General features: G+C 40.8%; 1 protein-coding gene across 4 annotated transcripts in view; it reads left to right on the top strand.

Moving 5' to 3' along the window:
• Positions 1 to 23,702, top strand: part of ttc3 (tetratricopeptide repeat domain 3) — a 115,640-nt gene that overhangs the window by 15,294 nt on the left and 76,644 nt on the right. For all 4 annotated transcript variants that reach the window (XM_087992505.1, XM_087992503.1, XM_087992502.1 and 1 more), the window contains exons 3-9: positions 1,201 to 1,249; positions 4,186 to 4,345; positions 7,547 to 7,634; positions 13,518 to 13,571; positions 15,631 to 15,760; positions 18,974 to 19,044; positions 21,540 to 21,634. In XM_087992505.1, coding sequence (XP_087848631.1) covers positions 1,201 to 1,249; positions 4,186 to 4,345; positions 7,547 to 7,634; positions 13,518 to 13,571; positions 15,631 to 15,760; positions 18,974 to 19,044; positions 21,540 to 21,634 — 647 coding nt within the window. The remainder of the gene's footprint in view (positions 1 to 1,200; positions 1,250 to 4,185; positions 4,346 to 7,546; positions 7,635 to 13,517; positions 13,572 to 15,630; positions 15,761 to 18,973; positions 19,045 to 21,539; positions 21,635 to 23,702) is intronic.

The raw sequence follows: 23,702 nt of genomic DNA on the forward strand, positions 1-23,702 counted from the left end.
ACACCTTATTTTACAGCTTGTTAGAAATTCTGACTGCATTAAGGAAATTGCTAAAATTAGGAGATTTGAAACATTCCCCTTGTGTAAGAAAGTAAATTATTTGCTATTAATTATCTTCAAAATGGGTATCATTAATAAGTGAGACTGGATATTTATTCATTGCTTGATATGCTATGATAATTTTAGCAGAATGAACATAGAAAAACTGCAAATGCTAGAAATCTGAAATAAAATATAAAATGCAAGAAGTTGACAGCTGATTAATCACCATCATCTTTAAAGATGAAAAACTGAACTCTACAGACAGAACTCCAAGGAAGCAACCTTTCCATATCTATGCTGTCAAACCACCCAAGAATTTTATGCACACTAATGAGCACCTAGTACGAACTTTTCTGAACTTGGGCTTCAGCTCATCCAACTGAGATGAAACTGACTAGGCAGCAACAATGCTCTTAGATGCATTTTTTTTCCATTAAGGCATCACAGACAACTTTATACAATAATTATGACATTGAGCAGGAGAGCAGAATAAATATTCAAGGGGTTGGAGAGTGACCTTCAGGCCTTTCATTGAACAGAAACTTTGTTTGGAAACATGAAACAAGATGGGGAAGTTTGAGGAATTGTGACTGACATTGCTGCAGAATGATAATGCACTTAAAGATGTTACTGGTGATGGTGAATAGTAATACAGAATAAAGAGCATTAGTGTCCTTGGAAGTATTGGGATCATGCAATTTGTGAGGTATGGATTGAAATAGATGGAGACAAACTGTTAATCATAAATAGAGCTAGTATGCTATTTAAAATCTGTAATGACTCTCCAGTTTGTCAATGATGGTTAGAGGGGAATAAATTGTATGTTAAATATATTTATTTTATTTTGTGATTTCATTTTTTTTCTAGTTATCAGGACATTCTTTTATATTAAGTTTGCTTACTCTACAATGCTATATCAGTGAATTGTGTATTTACTCGATTCAGTAATTCTTTCATAAGGTACTTGTTATTTGCTCAGGTGAAAGTAAATCGATGACTGTTCATAAATGAAGAAGCCTGTCATGGTTGAGACAATGCTGTCAAGAAGGGTTGTCCTAATATCATTCTCCTTGACAAACTTATTTGTTTGAATGATTTATATTTGTGTGTATTTGGCCTACCCACAAAGTAATAATTGCTTCTATTATTTTCTTTCAGAGTGAAGCAATATCTGAAAAATATTGTCAAATGAAGCCAAAAAATAATAGTAAGTGCATCAAACTGTTGTAGTTCTGTATAATTTAAGACTAGATTTGCATTACTTACAAATTTTCCTTTCCTTTTTCTTCTGAACCTTTCCTCTCCATGGGCTTATCTAAATGTATTTTAAATGTTGCAATTATATCCACCTCCTATGGCAGTTCATTCAATATGCATACCACTTTGTGTGACCAAGTTGCCCTTTAAATCTTTCCTTCACACCTTAAGCCTATGTCTCTCGTTTTAGACTCCCTTAACCTGGGAGAAAGATCTCGGCTGTTCACCTTATCCATACCGTTCATGATTTTAAGAACCTCTATAATTTTTAATACAAAAAAAAATTTATTGCAGTTTACAGAAACATAAAGAGGTTTTACAATAATGATCTAAGACAAAGAAGGTATTAGGGCATGCAAGGATGTGAGCAGGCCAGTCAGTTCCTCAAACCTATTAGATTACTCACAGTGTGGAAACAGGCCCTTTGGCCCAACAAGTCCACACCGACCCGCCGAAGTGCAACCCACCCAGACCCCTTCCCCTACATTTACCCCGTCACGTAATACTACGGGCAATTTAGCCTGGCCAATTCACCAAACCTGCACATTTTTGGACTGTGGGAGGAAACCAGAGCACCCGGAGGAAACCCGCGCAGACACGGGGAGAATGTGCAAACTCCACACAGTCAGTCACCTGAGGCGAGAAATTGAACCCGGGTCCCTGGCTGATGTGTGACCTTGCAATATATCTTTGGTTCCTCCATATTCCTTTATACCTTTGCTTAACAAAATTCTGTGGATCTTGTATTTGAAATCTGCAGTTGATTCTGAATCAATTTCCTCTTGCAGAAGAAGATTCCAGACTTCTGCTACCCTTTTTTATACAGAAATGTTTCCTAATTTCAGTCCTGAAGGTTTGTCTTGAATATTTAAGCTATATCCCTTAGTCTTAGACTTCCCAACTAGCAGAAATAGTTTATCCTATCTATTCCTGTGAGCACTTTGAAAACTTAATCAAATTACAGCTTAACATTCTAAAATCCAGGGAATCCAATCCCAGTTTGTGTAATCTCGTCATGTAACCTTCAGAAGTAAGGTATCATTATAGTGAAATGTTGAATGCCCACCCTCTAAATATATTCTTCTTAAGATGCAGTGATAAAGGGATGGCAATATTGGTAGGTGACTTTAATCAACAAAAAAAACCTTGAAAAATCAGTTTGCTAGTAATAGCTTGGATGAGGAGTTTACAGAATAAAAGCAAAATACTGTGGTTGCTGGAAATCTGAAACACGAGCACAACACACACACGCTAACACAATGCTGGAGAGTTTCAGCAGGTCTAGCAGCATTTGTGGAGACCTAAAACATTCATGTTTCAAGCCCAGTATGACACCACCTCACAATCTTGTATGAAGCGTTCATAGAATGCTTTCATTAGTTTCTCTGAGTAACTTGTTCTGTAAATGACTAGCAAAGCCATAAATCTTTAGCAACTAATGTACGAGTCATAGTACTGTATATCCTTAAAATTAGACCTCTTAAACATGTATTCGATTCAAACCATCCTTATCATATAAGGTCTGAATGTAAATGTCATCACAATTTGCATTTCTTTTAATATGGGTTACAACCTGATTCCAGGAATATTACTAAGCATTTTGTTGCAATATAAGTTTGCCCTCAATGTGTTATTAGATTAGATTAGATTAGATTAGATTACTTAGTGTGGAAACAGGCCCTTCGGCCCAACAAGTCCACACCGACCTGCCAAAGCGCAACCCACCCATACCCCTACATTTACCTCTTCACCTAACACTACGGGCAATTTAGCATAGCCAATTCACCTGACCTGCACATCTTTGGACTGTGGGAGGAAACCGGAGCACCCGGAGGAAACCCACGCAGACACGGGGAGAATGTGCAAACTCCACACAGTCAGTCGCCTGAGGCGGGAATTGAACCCGGGTCTCTGGCGCTGTGAGGCAGCAGTGCTAACCACTGTGCCACCATGCCGCCCACAGTAGGTCTCCCCTCAGCCTTCTCTGCTCTAAGGAAATCAACCCCAGTCTATGTAGTTTCTCTTCAAAGATGAATTACTCCAGGCAACATCCTAATGAATCTCCACTGAAGAACTGAAGGTAATCAGAAAGAGTCAGCATGGTTTTGTCAAAAGAAATTGGCTAGTGATGTCTGTGCTGATTCTGACGCTAATCAAAACTAATCCCATCTGCCTGCACATGATCCGTGTCCCTCAATTCTCTGCCTCTTTATGTATCTGTTTAAATGTCTCTTATATTTTGCTATCATTGATGAAGCAGCTGAAGGTGGTAGGCCAAGGACACTATCCTGACCAACACTTGCAGAAAGACATCCTGATTGCTATATTTCTGTTTCCTAAGTTGTGTGTTTTAATTTTCTGAAAATCTCTTAAAACCTTTTAAAAAGCACAGAAACATTTAAATACCGTCTTCATTAAAGATTTGAAATGAAGTGTATTTTGCAGCCGAAAGATCTTTTAAGCCATAAAGTGGAGGCGCTAGTGTTGGATTGGGGTGGACAAAGTTAAAAATGACACACCAGGTTATGGTCCAACGGGTGTTGTGTGATTCTTAACTTTATTCAAACTATAGCGAGCGACCTGCATAATTGTCTAAGTGAGGGTTTTAAAAAATTGCCTCCTGCTGAAGAATATTTTGTATCTGGATAACCTTTGAGAAGAGGCTGCGATGTCTTACTGTAGAAGAGCTGTGTGTCTCATACACTTCGCAGTTTAGACTCGCACATGACAAAAGTCATAGGTAACATCATGGAGTTTTGTCAGTCTGGGAAACAGTAGTCTGTTTTGTGACAACACAATCAGAGACACAATGTTAAAAGTTAAAATGCATTTTTGACATTTTCAACATTTAATCTGTTTGATTCTTTGTTCTCTCCTTTCTTTCAGTGGAAGCTGCTCACATTTGGTGTTCTGTCATTCCAGTAAATAATCAGGTGCATTGGCATACAATAGCCATAAACTTATTATGGCCATATTTATTTGCTCAGGCAGAAAAGGTTGATCGCTGTCTACAGTGGGCCTTTGCAGCGAAATTCATAGATGCAGAGTAAGTCTTTGTGCTTTTTGCAGGACACTTGTTTTGATTTTGCAATTCTACAATGACCTAGATAACATTGTGGTTCATAATATGAATTCTGAGCTTGCTTCTAAGTGAACCCTAAGAAAATGTCTTTGTGGTTTGCTGAAGAGAATGGCAAGCTGGGAATTGAGAATGGAACATTGCGCTATTTAAAGTGGGAAAGAAAGGAGGAGTAAAAGAACTCTGAATTTAAATAACACCTGTTATATCCTCAAGCCATTCCAAAGTTAAATTGATTTATTTATTGCTGTATTGTCATTCATTAAGATAGATCAATGTGGTTGCCAATTTGTGCTCCTCGAAGTCCCCCAAAGAGCTGTGACATATTTTTGTGGCGTTCATTGAGAGGGTGAATGTCATACACAGTACTGGGAGAATTACCCTCATCATCTCTGAAGAGTGTGAATAGAATGTTTTGTATTCATCAGGGACTACATCATAGGTTAACAAGGCTGATACCTAGACTTGAGTGGTTAAATTATAAGGAGAGATTATGCAGATTAGACCTGTTTCCTCCAGAATTTAGAAGATTTGGGGATGATCTGATTGAAGTCGGTTTCCTCCAAGTGCTCCAGTTTCCTCCCACAGTCCAAAGATGTGCAGGTTAGGTGAATTGGTCATGCTAATTTGCCTGTAGTGTTAGGTGCATTAGTCAGGCGTAAATGTAGGGGAATGGGTTTTGGTGAATTGCTCTTCAGAGGGTCGGTGGGACTTGTTGAGCAGAAGAGCTTGTTCCCACACTCTAGGGAATCTAATCTAATCTAAAAAGTCTTCAAGATGTTAGCAGGGAATGACAGGACAGATGGGGATTCTAGACTAGGGAATATAGTCCAAATTTAAGATCAGGTCCTTCAGAAGAGATGACAGGAAGCACTTATACATTCAAAGGGTGGTAGAGATTTGGAACTCATTTATGTAAATGGCAGTTGATATAAGATCAATTGTTATCTTTAAATCTGAGACAGATAAATTTTTGTTGCACAAAGGTATTAAGAGATATGTGCCAAAGGCAAGAATATAGAGTTAGATTACAGATCAGCCATGATCACAATGGATGACAGAGCAGACTTGATAAGTTGAATAGATTACTCCTGTTGTATTGTTCCTATGTATTAATGTGCCTATTAACCATGTAGTACTGACTCTGTTTACCTTAATTCGACTTTTATCCTAGACTTTAAATAACTTATCACTTGAATTATTATCTAGAATTTTGGTTCACATCATTCTGGATAATTGGAATGGAAACCTCTGGAGGTTGTGAGTTTGCTTGCTTTGTTGGTAGATTTGTTCTGCTAAGAGTCCTGATATTGGTGATCCCATAGGTGAAGTGGATTGTGAGGCACAGGTCTTCTAGTGTTTCTTTGGCCACGGTGATATTTATTGATGTGAATAGGGCCGTCTGGCCTCAAGACTAAACATCACTAAACACCAATATTAGGACTTTAAGCAGAAGCAATTATGGAGAGGTTAGAATGAACAGCCCTTGTCATGAGGAAGTGCACATTGCAAGTGCTGGAGATCAGAGTCAAAAAGTGTGGTGCTGGAAAAGCACCGCCGGTCAGGCAGCAACCGAGGAACAGGGGAATCGACATTTCGCGCATAAGCTCTTCATCAGGAATTTTCCTGCTCCATGGATGCTGCCTATTTGGCTGTGCTTTTCTAGCACCACACACTTCGACTCTGATCTCCAGCATCTGCAGTGCTCACTCTCTCCCAGCTGATTGTAACCTTGCTGCAAAGTTCTCCTCCAGCCCTTCCCACGATCCAGACCAAGCTTCGGGTCCACCACATGGATGACACCTTTGTTCATGAAACGCAACAAATTCGAAGAAACCCACAACACATAAAGAACATCCTTACTGGTATAAAGTTCACCAAAGAAGAAGAGAACAACGATAGGCTCCCCTTCCTAGACGTCACAGTAGAACGAAAAGCCAATGGAGAGCTGCAGACCCGAGTCTACAGGAAAGCCACACACAGATACTCAACTCCAGGAGCAATCATCCCATGGAGCTGCATCAGAACATTATTTAAACAAGCAACAACACACTGCAGCACCTAAGAAGTACAAGAAGCTGAGGAAAAACACCTCTACAATGTATTCAGGAACGACAGGTACCAGATAAGTGCAGTCTGCTGATTGCTACACAACAGATGTAAAGAAGAAGATACGACACGCCCAGAGCCTCTAGCTACCTTGCCATACGTTAAAGACATTTGAGATGACAACCAGACTAGTCCGGCCCCTAGGCATCATGGTAGCCATCAAACTTACCACCATACTGAAACAGCTCCTGATGAATTTAAAGGACCCCGTACCAACAACCAGCAGAACGAATGTCATTTACAAAATCTCCTGCAAGGACTTCATCAAACATTACGTTGGACAGACGGGCAGGAAACTAGCCACCAGGATATATGAGCACCAGCTAGCCACCAAAAAAATGACGATCTATCACTTGTATCTGTACACTCAGATGAAGAGGGACACCAGTCCAACGGGGACAACACGTCCATCCTGGAACAGGCTAAACAGAGACACACTGAATTCCTAGAGGCCTGGCATTCAGACCGGAACTCCATTAACAAACATATCGATTTAGACCCCAGTTAACAACTTCTCAGAAAAAGAACTGGAAGTGATATCACCCACTACAACAGATGAAGACACACAAATAGAAAGTGGGACGGAACACCAGCACTTCAACTGAGGCTCACTGATGATGTTACCGAGCGTGGTGACGAAACGTCTGAGAACAAGTCTACCAGCTCAGCAAGCAAACTTATAACCTGAACATCAACCTGAGCTATAAACCTTCTCCAAAATTGTGCAAGCCTCTATATTTAACTGTGATCTAAGTGACATGAAATTGCCCGATTACTTTCAGCTGTTGACCCAAATTTAGTACTAATTGCTGTCATCATCCTAGACCGGTGACATTGCAGCTAAGAATAAAAAAAATGCTTATTGTTCTTGAAAAGTCAGATATGACACATGTTGGCAAAGTCTTAAACTTTACGGAAGGACATTGGATTGAAGGAATTCTTAAACATTTTTGACTTTTTACTTTAATGTGAATGGCAAATATTCAGACAACATCTGCAAATTAAAAATAATAGGTTAAAATGCCGAAGCTTCAATCTTTGGTTTGCATTTTTTTCCAGGAATTATGATGTCTTTGAAATGAATATTGTAAAGCTCCAAAATATTGAGCTTTTGGAAGCAGTTGTTGAGGCAATACAGAAACATCACGTAAGTACATTTTTATAACTTGAGAATTTTTGATTGTAAGATATTTTGTGCCTATGCTAAAGACAAGGCAGTAATTAGAAATGGAATTGTTGACAATTCTGGTATTTTTGAACCTGGAACGTTGGTTTCTGGGGAGTCAGTGGGAAAGAGTTTACCAAGGAACAAAATGGAGCCAGGTGGAAAAGATGATGTCAGAAATTTGCAAAATTATCATGGTCCTTGCAGTTAAGAATTTTAATGTAATATTACGGCTGTTTTTCTTTGGTGTGTTACTTGAGTTCAATTTGAAAGAAATCAGCAATTTTAACAGTAATTGCAATAAGAGTGAGCCTTCATAAGACCATAAGACATAGGAGTGGAAGTAAGGCCATTCGGCCCATCGAGTCCACTCCGCCATTCAATCATGGCTGATGGGCATTTCAACTCCACTTACCCGCATTCTCCCCGTAGCCCTTAATTCCTTGTGACATCAATAATTTATCAATCTCTGCCTTGAAGACATTTAGCGTCCCGGCCTCCACTGCACTCCGCGGCAATGAATTCCACAGGCCCACCACTCTGGCTGAAGAAATGTCTCCGCATTTCTGTTCTGAATTTACCCCCTCTAATTCTAAGACTGTGTCCACGGGTCCTAGTCTCCTCGCCTAATGGAAACAATTTCCTAGCATCCACCCTTTCCAAGCCATGTATTATCTTGTAAGTTTCTATTAGATCTCCCCTTAATCTTCTAAACTCCAATGAATACAATCCCAGGATCCTCAGCCGTTCCTCATATGTTAGACCTACCATTCCAGGGATCATCCGTGTGAATCTCCGCTGGACACGCTCCAGTGCTAGTATGACCTTCCTGAGGTGTGGGGACCAAAACTGGACACAGTACTCCAAATGGGGCCTAACCAGAGCTTTATAAAGTCTCAGTAGCACAACGGTGCTTTTATATTCCAACCCTCTTGAGATAAATGACAACATTGCATTCGCTTTCTTAATCACGGACTCAACCTGCATGTTTACCTTTAGAGAATCCTCAACTAGCACTCCCAGATCCCTCTGTACTTTGGCTTTATATAGCTTCTCACCGTTTAGAAAGTAGTCCATGCTTGTATTCTTTTTTCCAAAGTGCAAGACCTTGCATTTGCTCACATTGAATTCCATCAGCCATTTCCTGGACCACTCTCCCAAACTGTCTAGATCCTTCTGTAGCCTTCACACTTCCTCAGTACTACCTGCTTGTCCACCTGACTTCGTATCATCGGCAAACTTCGCTAGAATGCCCCCAGTCCCTTCGTCCAGATCACTAATATATAACGTGAACAACTGCGGCCCCAACACTGAACCCTGCGGGACACCGCTTGTCACCGGCTGCCATTCCGAAAAAGAACCTTTTATCCCAACTCTCTGCCTTCTGTCAGACAGCCAATTCTCAATCCATACCAGTAGCTCACCTCGAACACCATGGGCCCTCACCTTACTCAGCAACCTCCCGTGTGGCACCTTATCAAAGGCCTTTTGGAAGTCTAGATAGACCCACATCCACTGGGTTTCTCTGGTCTAACCTACTTGTCACGTCTTCAAAGAATTCCAACAGGTTTGTCAGGCATGACCTCCCCTTACTAAATCCATGTTGACTTGTTCTAATCCGACCCTGCTCTTCCAAGAATTTAGAAACCTCATCCTTAATGATGGATTCAAGAATCCCTGAAGAAGGGCTTATGCCCGAAACGTCGATTCTCCTGCTCCTTGGATGCTGCCTGACCTGCTGCGCTTTTCCAGCAACACATTTTCGATTCTAGAATTTTACCAATAACCAAGGTTAGGCTAATTGGCCTATAATTTTCCATCTTCTGTCTTGATCCTTTCTTGAACAAGGGGGTTACAACAGCGATCTTCCAATCATCCGGGACTTTCCCTGACTCCAGTGACTTTTGAAAGATCTCAACCAAGGCCTCCGCTATTTCCTCAGCCACGTCCCTCAGAATTCTAGGATGTAACCCATCGGGGCCAGGAGATTTATCAATTTTAAGACCTTTTAGCTTTTCTAGCACTTTCTCTTTTGTAATGGCAACCATACTCAACTCAGCCCCCTGACTCCCTTTAATTGTTGGGATATTACTCATGTCTTCCATTGTGAAGACTGACGCAAAGTACTTATTAAGTTCTCCAGCTATTTCCTTATCTCCCATCACTAGGCTTCCAGCATCAGTTTGAAGTGGCCCAATGTCTACTTTTGTCGTTTGTTTCTTATGTATTGAAAGAAACTTTTACTATCATTTCTAATATTACTGGCTAGCCTACCTTCATATTTGATCCTCTCCTTCCTTATTTCTCTCTTTGTTATCCGCTGTTTGTTTTTGTAGCCTTCCCAATCTTCTGATTTCCCAGTGCTCTTGGCCACTTTATAGGATCTCTCTTTTTCTTTAATACATTTCCTGACTTCCTTTGTCAGCCATGGCTGTCTAATCACTCCCCGGATAATCTTTCTTTTCTTGGGGATGAACCTCTGTACAGTATCCTCAATTATACCCACAAACTCCTGCCATTTTTGTTCTACTGTCTTCCCCAATAGGCTCTGCATCCAGTCTATTTTCATCAGTTCCTCTCTCATACCTTTATTTAACTGTAACACCATTACATCCGATTTTGCCTTCTCTCTTTCAAACTGCAGACTGACCTCTACCATATTATGATCGCTGCTTCCTAAATGTTTCCTTACTTTAAGATTTTTTATAAAGTCTGGTTCATTACATAGCACTAGGTCCAGAATAGCCTGCTCCCTTGTGGGCTCCATGACAAGCTGTTCCAAAAAGCCATCCTGTAAGCATTCCATGAATTCCCTTTCTTTGGATCCACTGGCATGGTGGCTGTAAAAGAGAACCTACAGGTTTAGGTATGCCCTTGTTGCCTGATTTTGTCTTTGTCTTTGACTCCAGTTCCCCAGCATTTACACTCGATTGTGCACTGAAGTACTATTGCTGGCCTTGGCTGGAATGTCAACATAGTCATAGGGGTCTACAACAGCCCCTTCAGCCTACTGAATCTGCACAGGTCAAAAACAAGAACCTCGTTATTCTAATACCATTTTCCAGCCATAGCTTTGTCTGCTTTGGTATCACATGTGTTCTGGTCGCCTTGCTATAGGAAAGATATTATTAAATTGGGGAGGGTGTAGATAAGATTTACGAGGATGTAACTGGGACTGGAGGGTTTGAGTTATAAAGCGAGGCTGGATAAGATGGGACTTCTTTTAGTGGAGCATAGGAGGTTGAGGAGTTACTTATAGAGGTTTATAAAATCATAAAGGGCATAGATAAAGTGAATAGCAAAATCTTTTCCATAGGTGTGGGGAGTTCAAAACAAGAGGACTTAATTTTAAGGCGAGAGATGAAAGATTTAAAAGGGACCTGAGGGGCAACTTTTTCACATGTGGTGACTTGGATGTGGAATGAAATTCCAGAGGAAATGGTAGATGAAGGTAGTTAGAAGATTCAGTAGATGTTTAGATAATTACACGAATAGGAAAGGTTTAGAAGGATATAGGCCAAAGGCAGGAAATGGGACAAGTTTAGTTTGGGAAACTTGGTCGCGTGGATGAATTGGGCCAAAAGGTCTATTTCCATGCTATATGACTCTATTGAAATATTTCTGAAATGTTATAAGGGTTTCTGCCCCTCCCACCCTTTCAAGTAGTGAGTTCCAGATTCATACCATTTTCTGGGTGAAAACATCTTTCCTCCCTTCCTCTCTAAACCTCCTCCACCTTCTCTGAAATCTATACGCCCCTCTCTCTGAATCACTGATCCCTTCAGCAAGGGAAAATGCTTCTTCCCATCCCCCCTGTCTTATACCCCACAATTGTATACATCTCAATCAAGTTCTGTCTCGGTCTCCTCTGCTCCGAGAAAAATACCCCAGTCTATATAATCTCTCTTCATAACTAAAACTCTCCAACCACATGGCATCAATATTGGCTTCACCAGTTTCCAAATCTCCCCTCCCTCCAACTCATCCCAGATCCAACCTTTCAACTCTGCACCGCCTTCTTGATCTGTCCTACCTGTCCGACCTTCCTTCCCACCTATCTGCTACATGCTTCCCACCGACCTGCTACTATTATTCCCCACCTGCATCCACCTATCGCCTTCCTAGCTACCTTCCTGCCAGCCCCACCACACACCCACTATTTATCTCTTGGCCCCTTCCCCCTCCCCATTCCTGATGAAGGTTTATGCCTGAAACATTGACTCTCCTGCTCTTCAGATGCTGCCTGACCTGCTGTGCTTTTCCAAGGCTACACTTTTCGAATCTGATTCTCCATCATCTGCAGTCTCCAAAAACTCTCCAGCCCAGACGGCATTCTGGTACATCTCTCTGCACCCTCTCCGGTGCAATCACATCCCTCCTATAATGCACATTGCAGAACTGCATACAATACTCTAGCTGTGGCCTAAACAACATTTTATACTCTTCCAGCATCACCTCCTTGTTCTTAAACTCTATGCTTGTAAGCTCTATGCCTCTGCTAATAAAGACAAGTGTCTCACATGGATTCTGAACTGCTTTATCTACCTGCCCACTACCTTAAGAGACTGGTAGACATGCACACAAAGGTCCCTCTGATTCATGGTGCTCCTTAGGGTCCTACCATCTGTCCTATATTCCCTTTCCTTGTTTGTCCTGTCCGAGTGCATCACCTCACATTTATCAGGATTGAATTCCATTTGCCACTGATCATCCCGTCTGACCAGCCTGATTATATCCTGTTGTAATCTGTGACTATCCTCCTCAATTTGTATCATCCTACTAATTTTCGTATCATCTGTGAACTTACTGATCAACCCTCCCTCATTTAAGTCTGCATGTACCACAACAGCAAGGGCCCTGACACTGATCACTGAGGAACCCCATTGGACACGGGCTTCCAGTCACAAAAACATCCCTCGACCATCATCTTCTGCCTTCTGTCAGTCAGCAGATTCTGCATCCAATTTGCCAACATCCAAAGGATAACATTTTTTTTTTAAATCTATGCTGCCACAATCAGACATGAAATTTCTTCTGCAGAGAGGAGGTATATTGTCCCTAATTTCATCAACTGACGTCTGGTGATTTATGTTGATGAGTTTCTGTTCATTGGAAAAAGAACCTTGCCTGTGATGCCCTTCTATTGTTGGTTGATATCTCTTTGAGAAGAACATAATGACAATGCTATAAGGAATATTCTGGAGAGTTTTACCGCTTGTCGCACCCTTTCCCAGCAATGTGTACTTATGGAAGGAGGGGTAAAATTTAAATTGTTTAAGTGTAATCACTTATTGTGTAGGCACTATGTCAGTTGCTTAATGGACAGCCAGATCCAACATATAGCAATACAACAAATGACCAGATAATTTTAATTTAGTATTGAAAGTATTGTAATTGTCAGCTAAGACACCATGAACGCCTTCCTTTTATTTGTTCTTTCATAGGATATATGCATTGCAAGCGAGACTAGCTTTTATTGCTAATCCCCAATTGCCCTTGAACTGAGTGGTTTGCTAGGCCTTTTTGTACAGCTCTTCAAATTATACTGTCAGAGATCTTGTATGTCTTCACAGGGACACATTAAAGTCATCAGTTTAAATATGATCTAAAAGATAACTCTCATAACAATGCAGCAGTCACTCAGTAATCCATTAAAGTATCAGCCAAGATTATTTTCAAATTTCTAGTCAGACTCTGGCTTTCCACCTGTTGTTTCAATGAATAGGTCACTGCTTACTACAATGACCTGCAATTTATTTACAGGAAATTGTGACATTTATCTGCACTGAAACATTGCTGAAATTTTTAAAATCCACTGCAAGTAAATTTGAGAAACTCAATTACATTTTAAGTTTTCTTTTGCAGCGTTCTACAACATTTCTGTCCTGTTTATTAGATTTATGGAATGAAATAGATAAGGTGAGTAAAGCATGTAGATAATTGACTTCATGGAGCAACTAATAACTTGCATGTAGTTATTTGTAAAGAACTTAAATCAAGTTACTGTTCTGCAGCAGGATTTAGGTCAAATAATGTAAAGAAATAGAACCTTTATTGGATGAATTTTTGACCAGTCTTCAGTCTTGGGGTCTAAAATGTAATTTTAATGAATGTCCAGATGTAAAATATTTGCTAAGAGAATTGAGACAGTAAGCTTCCCTGTCTTTGTGCATTTGTGTGTAATATCTACGAAATAGCCCCAGTGGTAATGATTCTGGAACTTTTGTAGAATAAAAGGCACCCAGCAAAGTGCCAACCAGTCCTGTGTCTGACACATTTTGCTTTCCATTGGCAAAATCCTCAGCAGAATTAATAGGAAGCATGGCAAATCAATTGGTGAGGCTTCAATACTGCAATATCTGCTTCTAAGATGGTAAACTTCAGTCTTTTGAAGTGAGCTGGCTCTATGTTCAGTCAGTTCTTCTTCCTTGTTCGCAGTCCTTCGAAGTTGGAAATTCAATGCAGCAATGTTATTTGCTCTAACAGTAACATTAACTTTGCTTGAAAACAAGTTATTTCTCATGTGCAGGGTGGCTTATGCCACACACAGCTGGTTTGGTTATTTGATGGAATAAAGGTTCTGGCGTGGTCTATCATAAGGCCTTGCCTGTGACTAGAGTTGAAAAATATGATGCTGGAAAAACACAGCAGGCCAGGCAGCATCTGAGGAGCAGGAGAATCGACATTTCGGGCATAAGCCCTTCTTCAGGAATGAGGCTGGTGTGCCAGGCGGGCTGAGATAACCTTGTAGAGGGAGGAGAAGAGCATCTGCATTCCTCACTTTCTCCTAGTTGATCTTAACCTACTGCGAATCCTCTTGCAAATATGCCTACCTTGAAGAAGCTCTCCTCCTCCCTCTACAAGGTTATCTCAGCCCGCTTGGCGCACCAGCCTCATTCCTGAAGAAGGGCTTCTGCCCGAAACGTCGATTCTCCTCCTCGGATGCTGCCTGGCCTGCTGTGTTTTTCCAGCATCACATTTTCCAACTCTGGTCTCCAGCATCTGCAGTCCTCACTTTCTCCTTGCCTGTGACTATGCCACATATTACCTGAAAGACCCTCATGGATCACAGGTTGAGAAGCACTGCTCTCTCAAATGCTGAAGTATTATATATTAACCCAAGCTTGAATACTTGCAAATTATTGAAAAGCTTTGTAAAAATTTTTCAGAGCCCATCTACCAATTGGAATGCTGGCTCAACCTGTACTGGCCATTTCCACGCATCCAGAAGGGATATAATCACAATCAGAAACCAGCCTTTTTGAGGATGCTCCCTGCCTCTGATGATCATTTCTCCCCCATATCCACCTCTCGCAGAAATTATGCTGGACAGAGCAGATATCCTGTCTCCAAACGCTATGGACAATCAAAGGTTGACCCTTGTCCAGTATCAGCGGGATGCAGGGAGCAGTGGACAACAGTCAGTATTGCTTTGTGGCCTACGCGGTGTGGGCTGACACTGAAAGCTGTGGAAAAGATGAGTTGAGCAGGGTCATTGAAGGACCTAATGAAGAGCAGGAAGAGGGCCCAATGTGGAGGGACCCCCATTATTAGATTCTAGGCCTACCCAGCAGGGAGGTTTTCCTGGCATGGTGTGGCACCTACCATTTTTCAAATATCTTTAAATTCCCACCAAAGGGCTTCCATTTGAGCTCTAAAAGGAATGTTACCCTCGAGCCTTCTTGCCCTGGAGTAAATAAAAGGGAGGCGGGAAAGTAGTAGAATTCTCACCCCATACCTTCCTGCTCAATCAGACAGCATTCACTGCTTGTATGTGGAAAGGAATGGCAGTCGGAGTAAAGTTATTAACTTTCCCATTAACTCTTGACACTCTCAACAGATTCTGCTGAGTATTTCCAGCATTTTCTATTTTTATGACAGTAATTATTGTTTAATTTCGCACCATTTTTTTGCCTGATGCTGAAGATGGGCAGAAAAAATGTAGTTTCTGCATCTTCTTTTCATTTCCTTTACACAGAATAATTATGACCTCAATAAGGTCATTGAAAAGATCGAAAACACAGGAGAATTTAATACTCTGCGTGTGGAAGTGAACTCTGGAACCAAACGATCACGGATGTCAGCTGTTGCGATTGTCTGCTTTCAATGTAAGTAGTCTGAGAACAGTACAACACGAAAGGAGATTACCCATGGGGATCTCAGCATGCAAATACTTAAGCTGAAAGCCAATGTATCGATTGATGTGTTGGCGATTGCTTTGTGGTATTGTGACTGAGCAAGAAATCCAACGACCCAGGTAATGTACAGGGGATCTGGGTTTGAATCCACCTGTCACAGATGGTTGTATTTGAAATAAAGGTCGAATGATGATGTTTGTCATAAAAATCTAATGTCTTGGCTTTAGTAACACCAACCTGAAGTCTGGGCAGTTGCCATATGAAATGGTGGTTGTATGAACATCTAGAAAGGAAAATAAGGAATAAATTAGGTGGACCACCTGGCATCAACTAAGGCACTGGAAGTGACAATGGCAAATGCAGCCGTGTCAACCGTATGAAGTTTTCCTTACTAACATATGGAGGCTAATGCCAAAATTGAGAAAACTGTCTGACAACAAGCTGACATAGTCATACCAACAGAATCAAATCTTACAACATCCCAGACAACACCATCCTGGATATGTCTTGTTCCACCAGTAGGAATGACCCAGAGATAGGTGCACAGTGGTATATACTAAGGTGGAAGCTGTCAAAGGCATCTTCAACATTGACTCTGGAAGTCATGAAATCTCATGGCATCAGTTCAAATATGGAAGAGGATACCCCCTGCGTGTTATAATTTTCACAGCTTTCTGGCTTTCACAGAACAAATGGATACCAGAAAAATGTGCTTCATGACACCTAATCACTAATATGTTGCTATGTTTCAAGTCATCTGCAAATGCTATAATACTTCCTTCATCCTGATTATGATTAAAAAAAATTGGAAGATTAATCGGATTAGGTATTCCAGACCTTTGCAAGGTATGTTTTTGGCTGAAGGGGGGGAGGGGAGATATAAAATAGCCCAGCTCACAAGCTTCCACTCACTCCAAGCTATCCCCTGTAATATCTTCTCTTTAGCTATTTCATGATGAGAAGTAAATCAAGTTGATCAGAAATAATTTATTTTTTATAAATCTGAGCTAGGTTTCCTTGTTTACCTCATGCTTTTCCAATTGAAATGTTATTTTATCACTGACCAAATTTCTGATAAATTGTTTCCCAGTGCTGTTATACTAACTGATCTCGAGCTTCCTGGTTCATTCTTTCCCATTTCTTGAATTATTATATTGAGTACCATTAACAAACTTGTGAGTCGCTGGCTCTGCACATGCATAAAGACCATAAAGTACAGGAGCAGAATTAGGCCATATTGCCCACTGAGTCAGCTCCACCATTTGATCATAGCTGATGTACCTCAACCCCCATTCTCCTGTTCTCTCCCCATGACCCTTGACGAACTACTCATTAAGGACCTGCTGAGCAATGTAACATGTTTTCTATCCAGACCAGATGAGCCACCAGTTTTCAATATTGCTTGTCTCTTGGGTTTTTTTTTATTCTGTACTAACTTGTTCATACCTTCCCTTATCTCTAAGTGTAACACTCAGAACATGTACCTCCTTTTGCAGCAATGCAATGTCATAATGTTGTACTTCAGGCATGTCATGGAGATGTACAGCACGGAAACCGACCCTTTGGTCCAACTCATCCAAGCTGACCAGATATCCCAACCCAATCTAATCCCACCTGCCAGCACCCAGCCCATATCTCTCCAAACCCTTCCTATTCATGTACCCATCCAGATGCCTTTTAAATGTTGCAATTGTACTAGCCTCCACCACTTCCTCTGGCAGCCCATTCTCCACACACACCACTCTCTGCGTGAAAAAGTTGCCCCTTAGGTTACTTTTATAACTTGCCCCTCTCACCCTAAACCTATACCCTTTAGTTCTGGAGTCCCTCACCCCAGGGAAAAGACCTTGTCTATTTACCCTATCCATGCCCCTCATGATTTTATAAACCTCTATAAGATCATCCCTCAGCCTCCGACACTCCAGGGAAAACAGCCCCAGCTTACTCAACCTAACCCTGTAGCTCAAATCCTCCAATCCTGGCAGCATCCTTCCTTTGCTGATACATGAAGGTTTCTTTTGCATCCTTAATAGACCAACTCTTTCCTCAGCTAACCTTTCCACCTGATACATCTGCTCTCTGTTCTGGCATTTTTCTGTTGACTTCCCAATTTCTCCTCCTGCTCACTCTGTGCCCTCAGTGGCTTTCTGTTGGTTCTCTTGCCTTTATGTGTTGCCCTCTCACATTATTTATTCTCCAACAGCCTCTCTCCTCTCCATTCTAATTCTATTTTGGAAATGTTCACATGTCTGTTGTGATATGCATCATTGTATGAGTTGGCAGCAAAAGATAAATCAGCTTTATAACAGCTAGTGGCTACTTTTCAGTACTATTACAAAGCGGTTTCGTTCATAAATGTACCTTCTCAGCCCAGCCCATCTAATGAGGTAACATCCTGACCACTGTTGTATGTCTGCTCCAGCTGAAATTAGGAATTTGCTATGGGTCAAGTATTGAGGAGAATTTCTGCTCCAGTGTAAGTCTTTGAAAATAATGTGTGACTTTAGAAGTTTGAGTTCCTGCATTTGTCTCCAATTTTCTGTGCCTTTTCTCATCCTTTTTTAAAAGTTTCAATTCTTGGAGGACATATATGATTAGATTAGATTCCTTATAGTGTCGAAACAGGCCGTTCGGCCCAACCCGTCCACACTCACCCATTTCCCTCTGACTAATGCACTTAGCACTATGGGCAATTTAGCATGGCCAATTCACATGACCTGCACATTTTTGAACTGTGGGAGGAAACTGGAGCAATGGAGGAAACCCCACAGGGAAAATGTGCAAACTCTGCACAGTCACCTCAATTGAACCTGGGACCATGGTGCTGTGAGGCAGCAGAGCTCGCCACTGTGCCGCCCGTTAAGCCTGCTCTCACATCTTGCCTTTATGGCTGCTTAACTGTGAGCATATCTAGCAAATATTTCATGTAGGAGGGACTGTAACTGAATGCAGACCTGCTTGTCTAAAATTGTGTTTTAATAGAGGGAAAATAAGTAGTGGCAAGCTACCCCTACTGTCCAATCTGCAAAATGAACCCTCTCAACATTGACTCCAAACCAAATTTGGGATCTTAAGGTTTGCAGATGTGTTATTTGTTTGTTACTAATTGATCTGTCATAAATCAAAAGTTTATGCAAATTGTGAAGGAACTATGTTTATTTTCAACACTTTTTTTTCTTGCAGATGCATATATTGTAAAGATGGTCTTAGGTGGTGAAAATATTCTTAATTTAGTGCCAAAAGGAGATCATCAGGTAAGTAGAAAGAGAGAAAAGAACTCTGTTATGGGATTGTATGCAGCTGCAAATTGAAGTAAAGAATTTACAGCTGAAATATGTTTGAATGTTTCCTTCCAATATTAATGTTACCTGACATTTTCTTGACCATTGCTGTGAAGACTGATATGCATTTTCAACAAAATTCTTTATGTTGGGATTAGGTCATTTGTTTCTTGTTGCATGGGGAATAAAAACTGTACCTATCAAACTGCTCAAAGTAATAAATATTTTTCATTGTACAATTAACGGGTTGTAGGAATAAATTTTTGTTAGCCAAAATGATTAATGGCTTACGAGCAAAATTATTAAGGGATATTTGGCAAAGGCATAGGTATAGAACGAAATTACGTATAAACCATAATCCTGTTGAGTGGTAGAACACACTGGAGGGGGAAAATGGCCTTCTGCTGAAATAATGATTTGTGGGAGGTTACAAAGCAAAGTAAATCTCTTATGAAGAGATTTAAATAATGTATAGTCCTACAGTCACGCTAGTGTGTAGCCATTAAATGTTATAAAGTGATTTTTTGGGACAGTTTCTTTTATCTCCTATCACATGGTATTCTTTGAAGTAGAGTAGTGGTGTTACCTTGGTGTCAGAAGCCTGTCAATAAGGTTCCACATAAGAGCTTAGCATGGGGATTGGAGGTTGTGTACTGAAATGGATTGAGAACTGGTTGGCAGACAGGAACCAAAACGTCGGAATAAACAGGTCTTTTTCTAAGTGGCAGGCAACAACTAGTGTGATATTATCGGGATGAGTGCTTGGAGCCCAGCTATTTACAATATTTGTTCATTATTTAGATGAGGAAACTACATATAATATCTCCAAGATCACAAATGAGACAAAGCTAGTTGTGAAGGTATGCTGTTAGGAGAACGTATAGACGATTCTATGCAATTTGGACAATAAATAAGCAAGCAAATACACAGCAGACGCTGTGTTATGTGAATAAATGTGAGGATATCCATTTTGGTTGAAAAAACAGGAAGGTAAGTTATTTTTTGAATAGAGTACGATTTTGAAAAGGTGAGCTGCAACAAGACCTCAGTCTCGTTGTACACCAGTATCTGAAAGTAAGCATGCAGTGCAGCAGGTAATGAAGAAGGCAAGTGGTTTATTGGCGTTCATCGCAGGAGGATTTGAATAAAGAAGCAGGGATGTCTTGCTGCAACTGAACAGGCAATTAGTAAGATCACACCTGGAGTATTGTGTGCAATTATGGTCTCCTTATCTGAGGAAGGATGTTCTGGCTATTGAGGGAATTGCAAAGAAGATTTTCTAAACTGATGTCTGGCATGGCAGGGAGAGACTGGATTGGTTACAACTATATTTGCAGGAGTCTAGAAGAAGGAAGGGGGACCTCGTAGAAACTTGTACAGTTCTAACCGGATTATGCAGAATAGATGCAGGAAAGATATCTCAATGATCAGGAAGTCAGAACCAGGGGTCACTGTCAAAAGGACAAGTCCAAAGGATAAAAGGTAAGCTTTTTTTGGATAGAGGTAAGGAGAAATTTCTTCATCCAAACAGTGGTGAGCTTGTGGAATTCTCTGCCACAGGAGGCCAAAATATTGAAAAATTTCAAAAAAGATCCAAATATATTTCTTGGGGCTAAAGGGATCGAGGGATGTGGGGAGAAAGCGGAAACAGGGCTACTGGGGTGGATGATCAGCTATAATCAAATAGAATACAGGAGCAGGTCCGAAGGGCTGAGTAGTCTAATCCTACTATGTTTCTATCTCCAGCCCAAAATTTACCCTCTCAACAGTATCTTAAATACAAATTACTTCGTCATTATCGCATTGATGTTATATGAGTTTTCTATGTGCGAACTGGGTATCACAATTCCTATATCATTGCCGTGACTTCTCTTCCAAAGATCTTAATTGGTTGTAAAGTGCTTGGGAAGTTTGAAGATACTGTAAAGACGAACTTTTTTTATTCTTATTTGGGAGAGGTGTACATAGACTTTGGAGTTATGCTCAAGGGGATTAATAAGTGAGCAAAGCTCGAAAAGTTACAAATCCCTTTCCTGCAACTTGTGTTGACAATTTTCTTGAAATGCATCCTGTTTTATATGTAATCCAATGTAAAATATATTGGGGTAAGTGTAAAATACCTTTCATAAGGAATAGAAAAAACAAAATACACTGAGTATTTGATGGATTACTATCCATTTCTAATATTTATCAAACTTATTTTCCTGGAGAAATGGGCAGGAACTTATTAAAAATTTGACTGAGATGCAATTCTAGATTTCCCATATTTGTAACATTTATAGCTGCTGGTAATACATTAAATATTGCATTTCTATTGCAATCTTCAGATAAATCAGAGGCACTAGATCAGTGGTTATGTATGTAAGGGATATGCTTGTGATTTTGTAGGAATTTATATATTTGTAGCAAAGACGGTACATGAGACTGTAACATATTTTAGAATTTAAATTCTCTTTTTATCATTTCAGAAAAGTGAAGAATATAAAAAAAAAGGCAATGAAGAATTTAAAAATGAAAACTATGAAGCTGCAGTAAGCTGGTACTCCAAGGCAATTGATTTAAGGTATTTGAATGAAGATGGAACATTGCATATTTGTTTGTACAGACTGATATTTGTATTAGATGCTTTTTGTAGGCAGTCTTGTTTTGTGTTCTAAATGATTGAATAAAAGCCTTTTTTAAATTAATGATGAGGAAGATCTTAAACCTTACAATTTTGAAAATGTAAAGATTTGACTATTCAATTATGAGAACATGAGCCTAAGTTCATCTAAATTCTGTCACTGTTTTAATTTGTTCTATTGATACAAGGGATTAATTACTATTTGATATTTTTTTTTTAAATTGATAAACCTAATCATTGTGCAACATCTAAGATACTAAATTAGTCCACCCCTATGTGCAGCAAGACTGAGAAACATTCCAGTCTTGGACTGATAACTGGCAAGTATTACTCATGCCATGGAGATTCTAGGCAATAACTATCTCCAACAAGAGACAATCTAATGGCACTATCATTGGTAAATCCCCCACTACCAACATTCTGATGTTTTCTATTGACCAGAAACTGAACTGGACTAGTTTTTTTAATACTGAGGCCACAAGAACAGGTCAGAGGGTAGGAATTCTACAGAAAGTGATTTGCTTCCTATCTCCTTATTCACCCTCTATAAGAGTGTGATGCAATGTTTTCCTCTTCACCCCAGAATCTCTATATCATGCAAGACATCTGGATGGATATATGAATAGGAAGAGTTTAGTGGGATATGCACCAAGTGCTGGCAGATGGGACTAGCTTAGGTTAGGATATCTGGTTGGCATGGACAAGTTGGACTAAAGGGTCTGTTTCCATGCTGTACATCACTGTGACTGTAACAAGAGAAATTGGTCACCTACCACATACAATATTTATTGCCTTCATCACTGATCATGCCACCTACAAGGTGTACTGCAGTAACTCAACAATGCTCCTCCATCAATACCTTACAAATGTGTGACCTGAACCGTTTCGGAGGACATGGGCAGAAGATGCACAGGATCCTCCCACCTGCATGATTTCCCTCAAACTGCATATCATCCTGACTTGGAAATAGATTGTCATGCCATCAATATTCTGGAACTCCCTCCCTAACAGTACTTTAACTTTACTAATAATACACCTCAAGGACTGCAGTGGTTTAAGAAGGCATCTCACTAATGTCTTTTCCAGACTAATTGGGAATGGGTAACACACGCCCATTAGTGATGCCATCATCCCATGAATGACTCAAAAACTGCTTTCACCAGAGGGTCACATAATTTCTGTCTCACAGGAGTTAAGTGCTTCTAGTTCATTAAAATTCGCAGTCGTGGGTGTGTTGCTGGAAAAGCACAGCAGGTCAGGCAGCATCCGAGGAGCAGGGGAATCAACGTTTCAGGTGAGAGCCCTTCATCAGGAATGAGGCTGGGAGCCTCGGGAGTGGAGAGATGAATGGGAGGGGGTGGGGCTCAGGAGAATTTAGCTAAGAGTGCATGGGTGGATGGAAGTGGGGGTAAAAGTGATAGGTCGGAGAGGATAGGTGGGAAGAAAGATTGATAGATGAGACAGGTCATGACAGTGCTGAGCTGGAAGATTGGAACTGGGGTAAGGTGGGGGGGAAGGGAAATGAGGAAACAGGTGAAGTCCACATTGATGCCCTAGGGTTGAAGGGTCCTGAGGCGGAAGATAAGGCATTCTTCCTCCAGGTGTCAGGTGGTGAGGTAATGGTGATGGAGGACGCCCAAGACCTGCGTGTCCTCGGCAGAGTGGGAGTGGGAGTTGAAATGTTCGGCTACAGGACGGTGGGGTTGATTGGTGCGGGTGTCCTGGTACCTTCCCCTACCACCGCAAAAATTGCAAAACCTGTGTCCACATCTCCCCCCACCTCATTTCCGTCCAAGGCTTCAATGGAGCCTTCCACATCCATCAAAGTTTCGCCTGCACTTCCACACATGTCATTTATTGTATCTGTTGCTCCCGATGCGGACTCCTCTACAGTGGGGGGACTGGACGCCTTCTTGCAGAGCGCTTTAGAGAACCTCTCCAGACACCCACACCAATGAACTCCACCACCCCATGGCCGAATATTTCAACTCCTGCTCCCAGTCTGCCG

The sequence above is a fragment of the Chiloscyllium plagiosum genome, unplaced genomic scaffold, assembly GCF_037043375.1.
Source record: "Chiloscyllium plagiosum isolate Xiang-an unplaced genomic scaffold, Cpla_swu_hap1 HiC_scaffold_12, whole genome shotgun sequence".
NCBI classification, from domain to species: domain Eukaryota; kingdom Metazoa; phylum Chordata; class Chondrichthyes; order Orectolobiformes; family Hemiscylliidae; genus Chiloscyllium; species Chiloscyllium plagiosum.